At 39.3% G+C, this 21153-nt stretch overlaps 1 protein-coding gene across 1 annotated transcript in view; it reads left to right on the top strand.

Moving 5' to 3' along the window:
• AK9 (adenylate kinase 9) overlaps positions 1-12106 on the top strand; it is a 110142-nt gene extending 98036 nt beyond the window's left edge. Inside the window, exons 29-37 of the mRNA XM_057737677.1 lie at positions 636-837; positions 3121-3267; positions 3371-3591; positions 6447-6643; positions 8561-8730; positions 8963-9061; positions 10136-10238; positions 11372-11486; positions 11896-12106. Coding sequence (XP_057593660.1) covers positions 636-837; positions 3121-3267; positions 3371-3591; positions 6447-6643; positions 8561-8730; positions 8963-9061; positions 10136-10238; positions 11372-11486; positions 11896-12098 — 1457 coding nt within the window. The 3' untranslated portion in view covers positions 12099-12106. The remainder of the gene's footprint in view (positions 1-635; positions 838-3120; positions 3268-3370; positions 3592-6446; positions 6644-8560; positions 8731-8962; positions 9062-10135; positions 10239-11371; positions 11487-11895) is intronic.
• The last annotated feature ends 9047 nt before the right edge of the window (positions 12107-21153 follow it).

Raw genomic sequence — 21153 nt, forward strand, 5'->3', positions numbered from 1 at the left:
TCATTCCATTTCAGTGGGCTGTAGTTCTCTCGTCTATAAAATTGGAATTTCAATACCCGCTCTATAGGCTTGATGCAATAGTTGAAAATATCAAATAAAGTCACAGAAGAAATATTGCCTCATAAGCTGTGACTTACTATTAAAATGTCAGCTATGCCATTATAATTTTTTTTTAATTATTTCCTAGAGGATTAACTGCCACCTAACTGCATAGGGTAAGCTATCCTGATGGCAGCCTGGAGTCCATAAATGGATAGATAGGGAAATGGTTTAATCTGGTGACACAGGAGCATTGAATTGTTATTTTGGACATAATACCAAATAGTAGTAGTACACATAATGCCTTATAAAGCTACCTCATGCAGAAGTGGAAAACACGTAAATGGTTTGGTTATGGAAAAACTTCACAGAGTTGGCTCATTAACCAGACCCATCAGCCACATACCTGAAATACGAATAATGATCGACCTTTGAACAGCAGTAATTCAATAAAATGTAGCAATTTTAATTTTTGAAATGTCTTTGAGGAAGGTGAAGCTTAGCTTACCGTTGATATCGATTAACCAGAATCTGAAACTAAGGTTAACGGATGAATTTGTGAAATGGAATAAGTTTACAGTTTTAATGTTTTTCAGTTGCCAGAAAAATTTCAAGTGAATATGGCTTAAAGCGTTTGTCAATAGGAGATGCTTTGCGTTATATATTAGACAACCAACCAGACACAGAGCTGGCACTTATGCTAAACTGGCATCTTCGTAAAGGAATGACAGCACCTGATGAACTGGCTATTCAGGCCTTAGAATTATCTCTGATGGGAAGTATATGTAATACTGCAGGGTAAGTGGGGGCCATGGGGGTGCGTGGGGAGGGAGTGGGACACATGGAGTTCACCCTTTGAAGAAATTACTTACTGGAATGTAAAATACTTATCTTAAAGAGGGTTTAAAGCTCTTGTAAAGTGTGTGTGATCTGCTTCTCCAACTCTGGGCACCTATATGGTCACATGTTTTAATTTTCTGTCAAGCGAAAACTCAGCTTGAACATTCACATGCCGGAGGGGCCAGCAGGCCACTTCACTCCCTGCAGCAACCCCTGAGTTGTCCAAAAGTCTCCAGGTTTACAGAGGCCATAAAGGAGGACTGTGTGACTTCTACAGCCCAGGAGAACGTCTCACTGCCCCATGGAGGGATGAAAGTGTGCTCCCCGCATCCCCCAGGTGGTACCGGTCCAATGGAGATGGTCTCTCCCTGGCCCAGCTCTCTGCGCAGGTAGCAGTGCCCTCCCTTAATGCTGCATTTGGACAGCAGAGCCCTGTGTTCAGTTTACACCCCCTCCAAGCAACCACAGCTTCCCCGGCACGGCCACTGGCCACACACCATAGTAGAAGCTGGTAAAACCTAAGGCCCTGCTCTTGAGCCCAGGTCATTTGACTTAAAATCTTGCTGATTTACTCAAGGTTGTTTTTTATTGGGAGCCTCCTTGCCCTTCCCTACCACGGTCCTTAATCCAGTCTTTGACAGTTCTCCTACTTTCAGTTATGGGGGAGCAGATGCTGGAGTATCAAGTTTTTTCCCCAGAGAAGGCCCTGGGACTTATGCAAACCGAGCTACCTCCTTGCTGGCATTCAGCTTTGCATGTGAGGGCTCTTAGTGAGGGCAACCACGGTTGAGTCACAAAGGTTTTATTTCACCTTAATACCAGGACAGTGACTGCCTAGTCACCCTGAATTTCCCTGATCCTGAGGACCTCTCAAGCGATCCTTCGCAGGACAAAGACGTTGAGCTTCTCTCCACTAAAAATCACAATGGCAGCCCCATACATTCTCCAGCTGGCTTGCAGGCTATGTTCATTTATAATCCTCCCTGACATGGAATTTAGAACTAGTTAGTGCCTAGAGACTTAGCTGGAGAGCACTGAGGGAGGACAGACCAACCCTTCCTGGTGGCTGTCATCCTGCATGCCCAGCTCGGCCACCTCGGCGTCTGTTTCCTGACTTTGGAATTTACAGACAGCTTTTACTCCTCCTCTCAGTTTGCTAGTGACACACATTACCTTAGACTGTTGGACTAACAAATTCTCCATCATTTCTGCTCAGAGGCCCGATGGGTCCTGATGAAATGATTCTCTTCCAGATGCCACAGGGCTCTCACACCAACTCCTCATCTGCCCTTCCACACCCAGCCTCCTCCCAGAATTTTACCATGAAAGCAAGCTTGGAACACAATGTTTCCCATATTTGCTTATTAATCTCTTATTAAAATACTATTAATTGTGCCAGGACCGTCTCTTTTTTTAATTTGAAAACATTTTAATGTACTTCTTAAAATCTTGATTTATAAGACACCTTGTCTTACTGCCACTGATGTTTCGGTATAAAATTTTTACCCTATCTGTTTGCTATAACACTACGACATTAAGATCAGGGTTGAGTAATCCTTCCCATGCCAGCCATTCTGTTATAAGGAATGTCCATTCGTCTACTACTAATTGCTTTATATAGTTGATCTACAATCTTTAAGATAACTCTAAGGGTTAAATATCATTATTTTACTATTTACTCTTTTACTGAAAACTAAGGCTCAAAGAGGTCAAACCAGGTTTCAAATCTAAGTCTGTGTGCCTCTGAAACCTGTACTCTTTCCACTGTTTCATGCTTAGAATAGTAGCACTAACTAAATAACACAATGTTCAAGGTATTATGTGTATTATCTCTCGAAGTCTGGCAAAACCTAGGTCTATGCCGCTAAGTATATGAACCAGAGGTGTGTCTGTATGTGCAGCCCTCCTTCTGGCTCTTGGGCTGACTGAGGTTAAAAATATAGAGATAAAGGGAGTTCCCTGGTAGCCTAGTCATTAGGATTCCGGGCTTTCACTGCTGGGGCCCGGGTTCAATCCCTGGTCAGGGAACTGAGATCCCTCAAGCCACGCAGCCAAAAAAAAAAAAAAAAAAAAAAAAAAAAAAAGAGAGAGAGATAAAGAGGGTAAGGTGACAAGATAAATCAAGTTACATGAGGAACAGTATGGGGCTAATCCTAAAGGTAATCTCTTTCTGGAAGACAGAAAGGAAGGTCTGAGGGAAAAGACATCTGGAATTTTTATTTTCACATTTCTCCTTATTAGTGTTGTCATTGATGGATACCCTGTAACTAAATATCAAGTGAGTCTCTTGGAAGCTAGGTCAGTCATCCCCACGGTCATCTTTGAGTTGGATGTGCCTTCCAAAGAGATTTTCAAAAGATTGCTCCTGGAAAAAAAAAAGGAACCAAGGTAATGTATGTGATGAAAGCAATGATAAAGGAATGAACTTTAATCATCTAGAAAAAACAGGTTTTTAACAGCTTTTTCCACTCCTTCTCTGTTTCTCTATTAGTTTACCTTATCCACTGCACAACAGCTCACAGATTATAGCTGTCAAGAACTCAAAGTACTGCAAAAATATTGATGAGATCAGGCAATATTATCAAGAACAACATCAGAACTGGTATGTGATTGATGGCTTTCACAGCAAATGGTGGGTATGGAATGCAGTCATTAAGAAGGTTAAAATGGTGAATAAGCACATACAGATATACCTCGAAAGAATAAAAGCAGGTAAGAAAACATATGTCTGAAAACAAAATAAAATGTCAATTTGAAGTCTATGCATGCCTGACTTGTGTTACCATAATTCATTCAGTTTGAATATTAGTTCCCATGACCTTAACCAGTATTTTAAATACATAGTATTTTCCAATTATGTGGGCATGTATATTTGTTCTAATAAATGACAGCCTCTACTCAAGCTACCAGCTTAGCTCTCCAGCTAAGTCTCTAGGCACTAACTAGTTCTAAGTGCCATGGCAGAGGGGCTTATAAATTAACAGAGCCCACAAGCCAACTAGAGAATGTATGGGGCAGCTATCATTTATTCAATGTCCATGTGAACCTATCACGTAAAAACAATACATGATCTCTCACCAGAAGAGCTGATAGCGTTTGGAACACCATGTGAGAAGCTAGTTTCAAGAATGGCAGTTATATGAGGGCAGGGGTCTCTGGAGTGGCTCTTGGCAAAATTTTGTGTAGGAATCTAGAATTATTTTTACTATTTACTATGAAATTGTATTATGTAAATGTTGATTCTATTAAAAAATTTAACTTGAACATAGAATGTCTTTTCATCTGTATTTGGAATCCATGAAAGAAAATATTTGATTATATATTCCTAGAAGTTTCTTGATTTTTCTCCAAAAATACACAAAATAGAAGGAAAGTTATCTACATCTCGTATCTCTGAAAAGAGTGATCATGCCAAAGAATTTTTCTGGAGGGGTTTCACAGACATCTGCTTAATGACTTTAACTTTGGAAAATATGGAGAAGGTATAAGGAGGTATGAGGGAGCAACATGACAAAGAGAATCTTGTACAAGGAAAAATGCGGAGAGGATTCTGATAATAACGGCATCATTAAATCTTGATTTGCTTCATTATTTGGGCATCACCAGTATCCCTGGTTCCTGTTTATCTGCAGATTGGGAATTTGTTTTCAGCTGAGGATTACAAGGGATGAAGCTAAGCGTGCAAGGGAAGAGAGAATTGAGTTTCAGAAACCTACTCCCAATAAGTTTTGGAGAGCATCACACTCGTAAAACATTCCACAGCAGGCTTTGAAAGAAAAAGTTGTGCTTTATTCATCTTTCTGTTACCCTACCTCACCTTCCTGCCTCCGATTGGGTCGCCTAAAAACAGACTCAGGAGGAAAAGTTGTGTGCAGAAGCTTTATCAGGGAATACTCTCAGGAGCAGAGGTGCCAGATTAAGCAAATAAAAATACAGGATGCCCAGTTAAATTTAAATTTCAGATAAATGACAAATAATTTTTTAGTCTAAGTATGTCCCAAATGTTGTATGGGACATATCTATACTAAAAACTGTTCACTGTTTACCTGAAATTCAAACTTCATTGGGCATCCTGTATGTTGTCAGCGCTAATCAGGGGACACGCCTCTGGGGACGTGAAGCTCGTAGAAGTGGGCAGAGGGAGAAGCTAACCTGCGCTATGGTGGAAACAGGAGTCCCGGTAGATGCTATAGGGAAGCTCTGCAGCTAGGAGGGACCTTCAGAATTTCCCAAATTGAGGGGGGAGGCCAGGCTTTATGTCCTCCCATCGGCTTGTCATTGACCAGAGGTCACTCTGGGAGGGGGTATAACCTGTAACAGAGGGGCAATTCCCAGTGCCGCTGTGAGCCATCAGCACAGGTATGTCCAGCAGCTGGGGGCTGGGCGCATGAGCCCTGAAGGGGGATCTGGGTGGGGCACCACAGTGTCCACTACATTATTCCAGATATACTTGCCTCTGCCTTGAATAGTTTAATCTAATTGAAGCTTCCCTCTTGCTTTCCCACTTCAGCATCTACCTGATAATCTACCTGATTTTTTGAATTTAGTTTTTTGATTTTTTTTTTTAAATTCATTTTCTTTGTATGCTATTCAAATGACCCTCCCCTATCAGGGGGCCAGTTTATTCTCACTAATGAGATGGAGCAAGGTCAGGGCTAGAAAACTAAAGAGATTCCTCCTCATTCTGCCGCATTCCAGAAAAGGATATATAGACATTGCCAGATATCATCAAGAATATCCCAAGAATCAGAAAAAGAGGTACTCAGGTGTCTTTTAGGACTTAAAGTGATTTGAGTCTAAATTACCCTGTCACTAAACCTGTCAGGATTGTTGAGGTCAGCACATCTGAGCTAAAGAGCATCGAACAATTGTAAAACTATAGTACCATATAGTATAATATTATCGCACTATATAATACTATATACTTTAACACAACTATCGTTATACCATAGTACTGTGCATTATAATACTGTAGAATACTAATAGTATACCAGTGAAGTATTATAGTAGTGTAATAGTCTTTGTAGGAAAGGACTATTGGGGCTCCTTAGCCTTTTCATCTGTATCATAAAAATGGATGGAATAGTGGGTTAGTTTATCTATTGCTTCATAACAAATTATTCTAAAACTTAGAAGCTTAAAACAACACACACACACACACACACACACACACACTCACTCACAGTTTCTGTGGGTCAGGAACCCAGGCAGAGCTTAGCTGGGCCCTCTGCTTCAGGGTCTCTCACAAGGCTACAGTCACGGTGTTGGCCAGGATTGAGTATAGTGGCATAAGCATCCTATATGCAAAAGATATATACATGTATATATACAAATGTATGAGAAAAATCTGAAAAGGATACAAACTCAACAGTGATAACCTTGTAGGAGGGATGTTGGATTGAGAGGATGGAGGTGTGAAGAGAAACTTTGACTTCTTACTCTGGAATTTTACAGTGTACACCCATTTGTATAGTGCTAGCATAACTGAAATTATTTTCATCTTGAAACTTATTGTGTTTTCTGTGAAAAAAATATATGCATAATAACAGTTAATCTGTTAATAACAGGAAAAGCCGCCTGCATTGACAAGTTGTGTATCTCACCTGAAGAACTGATATCTCGCCTGGGCGAATTTGGACAGTTCTGCCCTGTCAGCCTGGCAGAAACTTGTGAATTAGTTGATGGCTCTTTAACTGATTCCTTGGAATTTGCAGCAGAGTTCAGAGGGCACTATTATAAAATGAGTTCTCAGGAGAAACTGAATGTGAGTTTGTTCCTAACTCCAGATGTTTACCAGGGAAAGAAAATGCCTGTCTCAGAATTCATCAAACAGGAAGGGGTGGGCACAGCTGGGAACACCCAGGAACTGGGGACTAAGAGGCCCACGTTGGAAACTGTGATCCTGGATTCAATGAGGCAACTCAGAGGCCAGTGCCAAGACTGCCTCCCAAGACATATTTTGGCACAAAGCAGAAGTTCAGGGTCAGTGATGGGCCCTCCATGTGGGTCAGTGTAACAGGCAGGGAGACCCAAGGGTGAGCCCATGGGGATGGAGGGGATGCTGAGCATCTGGGTGGGCATCCAGCGGATTCCGTTCAAAGGGTGCAGAAGGGAAGTCAGGGTCAGTAGAAATGAAGCAAGACCTGACTTATGTCTCCCGTGCTTTCAGCTTTTTTCTATCACTTTAATTTCCTGTGCGCCTTATATTTCTATTTAATGGACCAGAATGCAGATTTATTCTGATATTATAATGACCATAATTTAGTGATATAAAAAGGTTGTAGCTGAAAGCTAATCGGGTACCTCTGAACATTTTATTTTCTTCTGGAGAGTTTGAATTTTTTATCACTTTATGAAGAAAACATTTATTTCTTCCTGTTTATTTAAATGATAATCACAGAATTTTAAAACTAGAAATGACATTGGAGATCATGTACCTGGTCTGCTGCCTTCCTTTTACAGAGTGATGGAGAAGCTGGAGAAGCGAACTCACCTGCCAAAGGGCATCAACCTAGTTAGTTTTTTGTTTTGTTTTGTTTTGTTTTTGACTTGCTATGGTGTCATATTTATCTTTCACATTTCTACATAGGGTTTTTTATTTTTTTTTATTTTTGTTAAGCTCTTTATTGGAATATAATTGCTTTACACTGTTGTGCCAGTTTTTGCTGTACAACAAAGTGAATCAGCTGTATTTATACAAGTATCCCCATATCCCCTCCCTCCCGTGACTCCCTCCCACCTTCCCCACCCCAACCCTCTAAGGCATCACCCATCATGGAGTTGATCTCCCTGTGTTATGCAGCAGCTTCCCACTAGCTATCTATTTTACATGTCAATGCTACTCTCTCACTTGTCCTGGCTCCCCCTTCGCACCCCTGCCCCCGCCCCTTGTCCTCAAGTTCATTCTCCACATCTGCATCTTTATTCTTGCCCTGTCACTGAGTTCATCTGTACCATTTTTTAGATTCCATATATACAAGTTAGCATACGGTATTTGTTTTTCTCTTTCTGGCTTACTTCGCTCTGTATGACAGTCTCTAGGTCTATCCACCTCATTACATATAGTTCAATTTCGTTCCTTTTCATGGCTGAGTAACATTCCATTGTATATATGTGCCACATCTTCTTTATCCATTCATCTGTTGATGGGCATTTAGGTTGCTTCCACGTCCTGGCTATTGTAAACAGTGCTGCAATGAACATTGTGGTACATGTTTCTTTTTGGATTATGGTTTTCTCCAGGTATATGCCCAGGAGTGGGATTGCTGGGTCATATGGTAGTTCTATTTCTGGTTTTTTAAGGAACCTCCATACTGTTTTCCATAGTGGCTGTACCAATTTACCACCTAGTTAGTTATACTGCAGGACAGGAAGACAGGTGGCAGGTGACTCTGCACTCCAGTGCCTGGCATAGTAAGAGCTCAACAAGTGTTTTTAGTATAAGTGGATGGGTGAGTGAGTGAAAGTAGGAGAGACGTTAGATGAGATAACGTGCAACAATTACTATAAGGCACTTCCAGTCAGGGAAGGAGTTCCTGTAGTGCAGAAAGTAGCTTTCAGGTGGTTTGAAGGATGAACAGTGCTGCTGAAAATGGGGAGAGTAGCAGGAGGGCCTCAGTGGATTTTTATCGGCATAGTATTCCTGTTTCAAACAGTCTGTTGCTGTAACCTTCTTTTACAGAAATTTCTGGAGAGCCCAGAATTATATGTGCCTCCGTTAGCACCTCATCCACTCCCATCTGCTGACATGATCCCCAAAAGGCTGACGCTGTCAGAGCTGAAGAGTCGCTTCCCTAAGTGTGCCGAGCTCCAGGGCTACTGTCCAGTGACCTACCAGGATGGCAAACAAAGGCAAGTCCTTGCCCTCGTGCAAGTGCAGGGTGATAGTGCTACTCGAAGAAGTGATCCGTATAACAATCTTGACCTGTTGATCAAAAGGTCACTGTTTAACTGGAAAATGTTCTGTTTCTTCCTTGAGCTGAAAAAAATAGAAAAAAAATATTTTGACATTTTATTTACACAGCGCTGCATGTTAATTAACAGTACATAGCTGTTTTTGTTTGTTTCTTTGTTTGTCTTTCAGATACGAGGCCCTAGTACCTGGTAGCATTCACTATGCTTTAGAATATCGTGATCGCATATATATTTGTGAGAGTAAAGAAAAACTTCAGAAATTTTTGAGGTGAGACTATTGACTAAGTCACAAGTATTTATTGGGTATCTATGTTAAATGCATTATGCTAGGGTAGATATATACGTGAGTACACACACACACACACACACACACACACACACACATAATGTGTGCAAGTACACGTACACACAGCTGAAGGCAGTAGCAGTTACTTAGCTACTGCCACACATTTCTGGGTTTCACAAGAAGCTGGAAACCAAATTTCTTTTTACATTTATCTCATTTTTAAATTTTGTGACTGGTTCCATTTTTGTAAAATTACAAGGTAGGTCAAATCCCATCTGCAGATAGAATTTGTGCAGTAGCTGGTGATTGCTAGCGAAGATCACTGAAGAAGTTTAACAGTAAAAGGAGAAAAGATGTTAGTTGCTGGAAGGGAAATAGGGTTGAAGGACTGAAGGTGGTTTTTCTTTTTTTCTCTTTTTTCTTCAATGGGAAAGGTATGAGCATGTTTAAATGCAGGTACAGGGGAAGGATCCAATAAAGAAGGAAATGCTGAAGGTGGGAGAGGGAGACAAATTGCTGTTTAAGATTTCTGGAGAGAGGCTGGAATAGGGATGCAAAGAATGGGTAGAGACGGATCTTAGCTGGGAAGTAAGCGCTGCCGTGGGAAAAGGAGCACGTGTGTGGCTCTGTTTGCGGTGAGCAGTTGATGCTGGCTTCTCCTCTCTCCGTATAGCCTGGCACCTGTGTGGGGGTTACTGGGAGGGTCAGAAGCGTGAGGAGGATTCTAGAGCAAGACAAAAGCAAGGCCAACACAGGAGGTATGTGTGGAATTAAAGTATCTAGTCAGTTCAGAACAAACGTGTGAGGACCATAAAGGAAGGTTTATAGAGTTGCTGTGAAAAATAAGAACACTGAGAAGAGGTGAGCAGGCCTAGGGACCCCGGTGAAGCTGGTGGTCACAAATTTCTAGGAGCCCCGGTCTTTCCACGTGTATCATTTTCTCCACTGGAGAAAAACAGTAGTGACCATTCTCTTTGTCTCTTGTGTATCTACCTCCCTGTGCACACACAATGACCACGATTGTGAGCTTCCATCTAATGGATTTTGCGTTCTTAGGTCGCCACTGAAATACTGGGATCAGAAGCTTCCTTATAAACTTCCCCCGTTAAAGGAACCGATGAATCTCACGAGCCTGCCGCTGCCTGGATATCTGGAACAGGTCCACTCACGTGACTTCCTATGGATAGATATTAGAAGACTACAGCCATCTCTTCTTTAACAATAATGTTTATTTTGGTAACAATGAAATTCAGGGCAGAGTTTCCTGATTTTAAGCTGCAAATCCACTTTTAACCTATTTTGGGTTTGAGTGGTTGTGAAAATACAATGTGAGAAAAGCCCCCATTTCCATAGCTAGTTCCCAAATATCTGCACTAAAGTGAAGAAAGAGTAGGATGTTGGAAAATTATTTTCATTTGACATGTAGTTTGTTTCTTATTGGGGATTTCAGTGTCTGTAAAACATTTTCTTAATTTGAAATGGGCAAATTCAGCCTCTGCGAGGTTTTTTTACCCCTGCTCCAAAGAGTTGAAGTGTCACCACAACTGAACCACCAAACAGATATTTTACTCAAAATCTGGATGAAGCTATCTACTCAAGTCACATCTTATTTCTCTAAATATAACTCTTTCTGATTATAGTCAAATTTATCAGTAGCCAACCACCATTTTAAAGGCATTAAATTTTTTTTTTTATAAAACAGATGCCTAGGGCACAATTTCATACCTTTCTTACAAATTCTTAACCCCTTTTTTTTTCAGGTCCCCTAGATGGTTAGCTTTCAATCTAGTTTAATATCAAAAGGCAAAATGACACTCTCCCCAAGAAGAGTATTCTCTTGTTTTCCTGCTTGGAGCTCTAGAATCTTGACTGCAGTGATAGCTGTGGTCTCTGGAATTCCTGGGTAGGTGGCCCAGGGTCCTGAGAGTGGGAGGCAGTCTGGCTGGTTCTGAGCAACGCAAGCAGAGATAATCCAAGACAACTCAAAGCCCAGGGTGCCCTTCTTTCTTTTTTAACTTTTTGTTATGGAAAATGTCAAACATATAAAAATAGAACCATGTAATGAAACCGATGTAGCCATCACCTAGCTGGCACTAAGCCAATTTGTAGTTTTTATTTTTCCTAATCAAATGTATTTTGTGTTTCTTTCCTGTTGGCTAAGTGCTTACTTAACTACCTTTATAAGCTCCATCCTCAACCCCAGGAGGCTATTTGAGGCAAAGAATAACCTCTTTATCTATTTGCCACAAAAATAGAAAGCAAACATACGCATGATTCATTCCCTACCTGCAGGGTATCGCAACTGCTCTCATTAAAGCCATGAATGCAGCAGGATGCTTAAAGCCCAAGTTCCCCTTCTTGAGTGTACAGAGATCTGCGCTACTCTATATAGCATTTCATCTAAAAGGTATGTCTTTTTTTTTTTTTGCTAGAAATGCTACTCAGAAATAATTTAATATTAATTGTAGTATAATGTGATAAATAGGATTGTTGAGCTGGGTTGGTCACTTGCATGGGGGGTGTGTGTGTGTGTTGATAGCAAATATTTTAGCAAAAATATCAAAACTGAGTTTCTAGTTTTTAAAGCAGGGACTATGGGTAACATGATCAGCACTCAATAATTCATTCCGTATAGGAAAGCGAATAGAGGCAATTATGATCTAAAATAGAAACATCCCCAAATCTTCTTTGGGATTTGGCTATCTTCTTGGCCATAGCTGTGCAACTCAATCACACACACAGGTTCTCCTTCTCTTTAATTTAATGATCCACTAACCCAACAGAAAACATTCACAGTCCTGTGACATTTTCTACAGCCTTTAATCCCAAGAGTTCTGAATATACAAGAAAAAAATATAAGAGGAAGATGGAGCAGTTTATGGAGAGATGTGAACTCATTACATACCTGGGTGCCAAGATGACCAGAAAATACAAGGAACCTCAGTTTAGAGCCATTGACTTTGATCATAAATTACAGACCTTTCTCTCTCTTAGAAATACAGACCCAGTCAATGGATAGAAGGCTTGGGTAACTGTACCCGGAATCTTGAGAGTTACCTGAAAGGGAAAAAAAGCAAAGAGAGAGAAAATCTGGCCCTCCCTCATGTACTTTCCCCTCCTGAGTGATAGATACCCCATGGCTGCCAGGCTTCAAATGAATTCAGGGCTCTGCCAGCCAGGAAGGCGTGCTCTTGCTCTCTGCCTGAACTTTGATGCTTTAACAGAAGTTATTCCATTTAGAATTCCATTCAAAATATTTAGGTAACTTACTTTACTTAATGAATCTATTGTTCATTTTTCTTTTTAACATTTTTGGTAGAAAAGTCAGTCTCTGTTAAATTGTAAAGTCATGTACGCAGTAAGTGTCAGAAAGCTTCAAGAAAGAAAAATAACATTGATATAAATGAAATAGAAATGTTGGTTACACTTTTAACGTAGGGAGTTGTTTGTAAACTTCATGAACCTAAAGACCCTTTGTCATTTTCCCAACAAAATAAATGGATTTTGAGATAACTTAACGGCTGCTGCTTTTCTTTTTCTAAAGTATTCAAGGAAGCATGCTTTATACATTATCTTGTAGTTAGAAATCATTTAGATATTCGAGAAAGATGAAATCTAGAGTATTTTTATGTGACAATATCAAGAAGTATATGCTAAAGGAAAATTACTGAATTGAATTTGAATGAGATTTTAAAAATAAGATTATCAGTTTTTCAGCAGGAGTATAAGAAATCTAGCATGTGAAATAGCAAGATTGGCTCTTTAAAAAAATAAAAAATACAACCATTATCTTATTTAACCTCGGGTAAATCCCAGTTTCTATGAGGCTTTGTGTCTTCATATCTAAAATGAATGATTTAGCTCTTCTTTTCCAGCTTTACTGAGGTGTAATCGACAAATAAAATTATATATATTTAAACTTTACCATGTGATGATTTTGATATAGGTATACATTGGGAAATATTTACCACAATCAAGTTAATTAACACATCTATCACCTCACATCGTTACTTTGTGTGTTTGTGTGTATGTGTGTAGTAAGAATGCTTAATCACTCTGTTATTAATACTCAAGTATTATTACAGTATTATTAACTATAGTTACCATGCTGTACATTAGCTCCCCAGCATTTATTCATCGTATAATTGAACGTTTGTACCCTTTGATCAGTATCTCCCTATTTCTCCCTCCTCCAAACCGCTAGCAACCACCATTCCACTCTCTTCTTCTATGAGTCTGACTTTTTTTTCCTTTTTTTTTTTTATGATTCCACATATAAATGATACCATACAGTATTTGTCTTCCTCTGTCTGGCTTATTTCACTTAGCATAATTCCCTTCAGAATTCATTCATGTTGTCTTTGATACCTACAACTTCAACAATGTTAATGAAAAACTAGAAGCCTGTTTGACATATATATTATATTTAATAATAAAACAATTTTTAACCAAAAGCCAGAAGCCTATTGTCAAAGTTAGGATAAACCCCAAAAGTCTTTAAACAGTTACTGATGTACCCATAGATGAATCTTTATTTTTTCAGGAGACTGGGAGTTGTCAGTAGCTACCAAGTTCTACCAGCAACATAAGGTGCCACTCACTCTTCTCTTCCTAGTTCTTCATAATTCAAATTTACCATCTTCCCATAGTGTTTTTAACACATCCAGAGGCCTCCTTAGCCTATGAGTATAAGAAGTTTCCTTTAGCAATTAAACCCAAACTGTATTGCTTCAGCTCCCTTACCCTTACAAAGGGCAGTAGACATGCAAAGTACCTCCAGGTATCTCTTGAGAGACAGGGAGCATCTCATAGGTTCCAGCGCAAGTCCACACCCACTGGATATCTGCCATCCTCTGGGGATCTTGTTCTCTCATATGGCTTCACTCTGAGAACTATACAAACCCAAGGGTGTGAGAAATCTCACAGCTCATCCATCATTGTTCTGGAGCTGCAGAGTTCTGCACAGGAGTGGAATAAATGCTCCCTCTCTCCTGAGGAGGGAGAAGCTTCATCCCTGAGCTGAGCAAGGGGCCAAATGCCATGTGATTCTCCCTTTTCGTCCCTGTCTCAACAGAGTCTCTTCTTCCTAGTGAATCTGTTTAATACAGTGCAGGGAGTGGGGAATCAAATTTCCAGAGTAGCTTATAGCTCTGGACATTCCAAGTCCCTAACACTCACATGCAAATTACAGTTCATTACACGTGGGACCCGATTTAGAATAACAACACGGCTACCATTCCAGGCCATTGTTTTCCATTAATTCTTTATGTAATATACACAGTAAATAAGTCCTTTTTTTAGGTATCAAAGTAAGAGCTGTTCATCTTTCACTTATGATACTGAATACTTTCCTAAGCTCTGGAAGTTTTTCCATCTTCAGAGATTTGATAAATATTCTATTTTGTTTTCTCCCTCTGTGTGTGTGTGTGTGTGTGTGTGTGTGTGTGTGTGTGTGTTTATATTTAATACTTTAAGCCACCTAGAATTTATTTGAGGTTATATTGTGAGCTGTGGTTTTAAATTCTTCAAAACTCAAAGGAATACTATGGCTTTTGTTTTTTTTTGATTTTTGTTTTTTTTTGTTTGTTTGTTTTCTTGGGCTGCTTTGGGTCTTCGTTGCTGTGAGCAGGCTTTCTCTAGTTGCTGCAAGCAGAGGCTCTTGGTTGCATTGCGCAGGCTCCTCACTGCAGTGGCTTCTCTGGTTGCAGAGCATGGGCTCTAGGCACGCGGGTTTCAGTAGTTGTGCTGCACACGCTTAGTTGCTCTGTAGCACGTGGGATCTTCCTGGACCAGGAATTGAACCTGTGTCCCCTGCATTGACAGGCGGATTCTTTTTTTTTTTTAAGCTCTTTATTGGAATATAATTGCTTTACACTCTTGTACCAGTTTTTGAGGTACACCAAAGTGAATCAGCTGTATTTATACATATATCCCCATATCCCCTCCCCCCCCCCGCAACTCCTTCCTGCTCTCCCTATCCTGGCCCTCTAAGGCATCATGCATCATGGAGTTGATCTCCCTTTGTTATACAGCAACTTCCCACTAACTATCCATTTTACATTTGGTAGTGTATATATGTCTATGCTACTCTCTCACTTTGTCCCAGCTACCCCTTCGCCCCCTGCCCCCCCAACCCCGTGTCCTCTACTCCATTCTCTGCATCTGCTTCCTTATTCTTGTCCTGTCACTGGGTTCATCAGTACCTTTTTTTTTTTTTTTTTTCAGATTCCGTATATATGAGTTAGCATACAGTATTTGTTTTTCTCTTTCTGGCTTACTTCACTCTGTACGATAGACTCTAGGTCTATCCACCTCATTCCATATAGCTCCATTTCATTCCTTTTTATAGCCGAGTAATATTGCATTGTATATATGTGCCACATCTTCTTTATTCATTCATCTGTTGATGGGCATTTAGGTTGTTTCCACGTCCTGGCTATTGTAAATAGTGCTGCAATGAACATTATGGTGCATGTTTCTTTTTGGATTATGGTTTTCTCTGGGTATATGCCCAGGAGTGGGATTACTGGATCATATGGTAGTTCTATTTTTAGTTTTTTAAGGAACCTCCAAATTGTTTTCCATAGTGGCTGTACCAACTTACATTCCCACCAACAGTGCAGGAGAGTTCCCTTTTCTCCACACCCTCTCCAGCATTTATTGTTTCTAGATTTTTTGATGATGGCCATTCTGACCGGTGTGAGGTGATACCTCATTGTGGCTTTGACTTGCATTTCTCTAATGATTAGTGATGTTGAGCATCTTTTCATGTGTTTGTTGGCCATCTGTATGTCTTCTTTGGAGAAATGTCTATTTAGGTCTTCTGCCCATTTGTGGATTGGGATATTTGCTTTTTTGGTATTAAGCTGCATGAGCTGCTTGTATATTTTGGAGATTAATCCCTGACAGGCAGATTCTTAACCACTGTGCCACCAGGGAAGTCCCATTAATAAATACTATGGTTTTTAAAAAACATTTTCAGTTTTATTATATATTTCATTTTATTCTCAGTGCATTTATTACAATTTTTCATAAATTCATTGGTGAAGAAGGAGTGCAAGAACAGGGAAAAAATGAGAGATATATTTTATATATGTATTCCTCAGTCTTGTTGTGGGTGATTTTTTGTTTTATCTTTTTTTGGTTTGTTTTGCTTTTACAAATGAAGGCCTTAGTAGCGGTATATCTGCAAAGCCTGAGGGCCCTTAAGTATGGGTGGTTCTGGGAATAATTCTTAGAAGGGTAACATCTGAATTAAATGGACCTTTCAAAATTGAGATTCTAACCAGGAGGCAAAAGTCATTACAAGGCTTAAGGAACACATATATTCACCAAACCTGCGAGCCAGGCACATTGAAAACTGCTTGATCTATACAAGCGTGTGCATAGGAACTCTCCCAGTCTAGGGTAAGAGATAAAAATATAAACAGATACACACCACCCTGTGTAGTGCAGGAGATACGGAGCCTCGAAACTGGAGCACTACTGAATTAGTGCTATAAAATCCCTATACAGTGCTTGATAGTCCCTAGAAAGTGCCCCATTGGAACTGGACATTGTCAGTTACATTTCTGTTCCCTTCACATTCCTTTCAGTCATAATGAACCATAGTTTCTTCCAGCTACATGTATCAGTCAACTATCATAGCCTACAAAGATGTTTTTTGATGCCCTTTGTAATGACAGAGGACTTTCACCAACCTTCAATTGCCAGCTGATCATAGCCCTCTCCGTCCTTCAAACTCCTGCCAGTTCCACACTCCACAGTTCCAAACTCCTCCAAGTTCAAATTGATCCAGTCCACCCAGAAGCCAGTATGCATTGGGGTCTATTGATGAAGTCCTTGGAGCCTCCCAGGGCCAAAGATGGAGAGAAGGGTGGAGATTGGATTTGGTGGAGAAAGAGAAAAACTCCCTCTTTATCAATATTCACTCTATAAGTGATTTTACTTACAACAATTTATAGTCTATACCCTGAGAACTCCAATATTAATATCTCAAATTCTTTTCTCACCTCTGAACTGCAGACTCATCTATAATTGCATACTGTATATCTTTACTTGGTTATCTAATTGACATCTCAAATTCAATATGTCTACCCTGTACTTGTTATCCACCCAACTTCTCTTCCTCCAGTTTTCCATCAGATCAGTTAATGGTAATACTGTATACTCACTTGATTTGGCCTCACACCTAGGGATTAACCTTGAGTGCATTCTTTTCCTCACTCTCCACATCCACTCTCTCAACAAGGCCTGTCAAAGAGAACCACCTCCAACATATACCACAAGTCTGGACTTTTCTCATGTTTTGCATTGCTTTCACCTAACCTGTGTACCTCCACTCATGTCCCTCTAGGATCTGCTTTTCATCTAGCACCTGCATGCTCTCTAAATACACAAATCAGATTCATCAGTCCCGTTTTTAAATCTTCCAATGGCCTCCTATCTCAGTTAAAATAAAATCAAAATTCCTTACTCTTGGTATATGTTAATTTTAAGTGTCAATTTGGAGGGTGTTTTTGGATAAGATTAAAATGTAAACAAATAACCTTTGAGTAAGCAGATTGCCCTCCATAATGTGAGTGGGTCTTATCTGATGAAATCGAAGATGTGAGTAGAACAAAAAGACCAGCCTCCCCAAGCAAGAGAGAATTTTCTAGCAGCATGCCTTCAGACTTCATCTGCAACATCAGCTCCTCTGGGTCTTGAGACTGCTGGCCAATACTGCAGATTTTAGACCTCTCAGCCTCCATAATCATATGAGCCAATTTCTTATAATAAATCTAAATCTCTCTAACTTTTCAACATATTTTCCAAATCTTTTTTATCTGTTCCTTCCTTCTGTTGGATTGACTAAGGACTTTTTAATTCTATTTTCTCCTCTAAAGGTTTGGAAGTTCCTGGATTCTATTTATATCCATTGAGTGGTTACCACTATTCTTAACATGCATACTTAGTCTAAAGGTAATCAATATCTCTATCTTTAAAACACTTAATACCAATCACCAGCTCCCATCTTAAATGCTATTTTTATTCAATATTTTAGATCCAATCTATTTGTTTACTATCCAAATTAGGCATTTTCTTTTCATAATCAGTGTTTGTTTAGATTTTTCATTTTTTTCTCTCACCATTCCTTCTTACATCTCAGATTTTCCTCCTAGCGTTATTTTCCTTCCTAGAGTAGGGTTTGTTGGTGGTTAAGATTTCAGTTTTTGTTTGTCCGAAAAAAAATTTTTTTTTGCTGCACTGTGCAGCTTGTGGGATCTTAGTTCCCCAACCAGGGATTGAACCCGGGCCCTCAGCAGTGAAAGCGCCAAGTCCTAACCACTGGACTGCCAGGGAATTCCCCTCCAAAACTGTTCTGATTTTTCCCTGTTCCTTATGATAATTTTATGGTATACAAAACAGACAATCTGAAAAGGTGTATATTGATAATGAAACTGAATCAATAGATAATAACCTTCTAAAATAGAAAGCATCAGGCCCAGATAGGTTCACTGGTGATTTCCACCAGACATTTAAAGAAGAAACTATATAGGTTCTCTGTAGTCTCTTTCAGAAAACAGAAGCAGAATACTTCCTAGTTCATTCCACGAGGCCAACGTTACCCTAATACCAAAACCAGACAAAGATATTACAAGAAAAGAAAACTATAGACCAATATCTCTCATGAACACAGATGCAAAAATCCTCAACAAAAATATTAGCAAGTTGAATCTAACAAGTATAAAAAGAATTAAACACCACAACCAAGTGGAATTTATCCCAGATATGCAAGACTGGTTCAACATTCAAATATCAATTAATGTAATCCATTGTATCAACAGGCTGAAGAAGAAAAGTCACATGATCATATTAATAGATGCAGAAAAAGCATTTGACAAAATCCAACACTTGTTCATGATAAAAATTCTCAGTGAAACAGGAATAGAGGAGAATTTCCTTAACTTGATAAAGAACGTTTACAAAAATCTACAGCTTACATCATTCCTAATCGTGAGAAACTAGGTTTCCCACTAAGATCAGAAATAAGGTAAGGAAGTACCCTCTCACTACTCTTTTTCAATATCACACTGGAAGTTCTAGCTAATGCAGTAAGACAAGGCAAGACAAGACCAAGACAAGACAAGACAAGACAAGAAAAGGTATACTGATTAGGGAAGAGGAATTTTTTTATTCATAGATGTCATGACTCTCTATATAGAAAATCCAAAAGAATCAACAACAATAAAACCTCCTGGAATTAATAGCTGATTACAGCATGATTGCAGGATACTAGGTTAATCTACAAAAATCAATTGTTTTCATATATATTGGCAATGAACAAGTAGAATTTGAAATTAAAAACAATACCATTTATATTAGCACCCAAATAAAATAAATACTAAGGTATAAATCTAACAAAATATGTAAAATATATATATGAGGAAAACTACAAAACTCTGATGAATGAAATAAAAGAACTAAATAAATGGAGAGATTTTCCATGTTCTGAGCAGAAAGATTCAATACTATCAAGAGGTTAGTTCTTCCCAACTTGATCTATATGTTCAATGCAATCCCAATCCCAACCTCAATAAGTTGTTTTGTGGGTATCTACAAATTGATTCTAAAATTTATTTGGAGAGGCAAAAAACACAGAATAGCCAGCACAGTATTGAAGGAGAAGAACAAAGTGAGACAACTATCACTACCTGACTACAAGAATATAAGCTACCGTAATTTTGGGGGGGAAAAATAGATGAATAGATCAATGGAACAGAAAAAGGAGCCCAGAAATATACACACACCAAAGGCATGATCTATGAAAGAAATGACTGATAAGCTGGGCCTCATTAAAATGAAAAACTTCTGCTGTGCAAAAGGCACTGTCAAGATAATGAGAAGACAAACCACAGACTGGGAGAAAATATTTGCAAAAGACACACCTGATAAATGACTGCTATTCAACATATACAAAGAACTCTTAAAACCCAGCAATAAGAAAATGAAGAACCCAGTCAAAAAATGGGCAAAAGACCTGAACAGACATTTCACTTAAGAAGATATGCAGATGGAAAATAAGCATATAAAAAGATGCTCCGTGTACTGTGTCATTAGGGAAATGCAAATTAAAACAACAATGAGATAGCACTACGCACCTATTAGAATGGCCAAAATCCAGATCACTGACAATACAAAATGCTGGTAAGGACATGGAGCAACAGGAACTCTCATTCATTACTAAGAATGCAAAATGATGCACTTTGGAAGATGCTTTATCAGTTTCTTACAAAAGTAAACATACTTTTAGCATGTGATCCACCAGTAGCACTCCTTGGTATTCACCCAGATAAGCTGAAAACCTATGTACACACACACACACACACACACACACACAAAGATGCTTAGAGCAGCCCTATTCATAATTGTCAAAACTTGAAAGTAATCAAAACTTCTTTCATTAGGTGAATGGATAAATAAATTGTGGTACATCCAGAGAATTCCCTGGTGGTCCAGTGGTTAGGACTCCGAGCTTCCACTGCAGAGGGCACAGGTTCCATCCTTGATTGGGGAACTAAGTCCTACACGCTGCGGGGCCAAAAGAAAAAAACAAAAAAGAAACAATAACAACAACAACAAAACAACCTGTGGTCTATCCAGACGATGGAATATTATTCAAAAGAAATGAGCTATCAAGCCATGAAAAGATATGGAGGAAACTTAAACGCATATTACTAAGTGAAAGAAGCTAATCTGAAAAGGCTGCGTACCATATGATTCCAGCTATATGACATTCTAGAAAAGACAGAAACTATGGAGACAGTGAAGAGATCAGTGGTTGCACTCCACAAATCCTGAGGTTTAGAAGCAATTCAGGGCAAAGGGGGAAACCTCAAAGAAGGGGCAAATTTTAATAAAAACTATTGAAATTTTTAAAGAGCCGGGAGGTAATTACACCCATGGTTTCAAATTCTTGGAGACTAGAGATGGCAAGCTGGGGATCTGGAAGGGTGTGTTGGGGGCGAGGGGGCGGGGAGGGATAAATTATAAACAAGTAGGTGTTAGTGAAGCATAAATTGAGAGAAAAT

The sequence above is a fragment of the Hippopotamus amphibius genome, chromosome 6, assembly GCF_030028045.1.
Source record: "Hippopotamus amphibius kiboko isolate mHipAmp2 chromosome 6, mHipAmp2.hap2, whole genome shotgun sequence".
NCBI lineage: Eukaryota > Metazoa > Chordata > Mammalia > Artiodactyla > Hippopotamidae > Hippopotamus > Hippopotamus amphibius.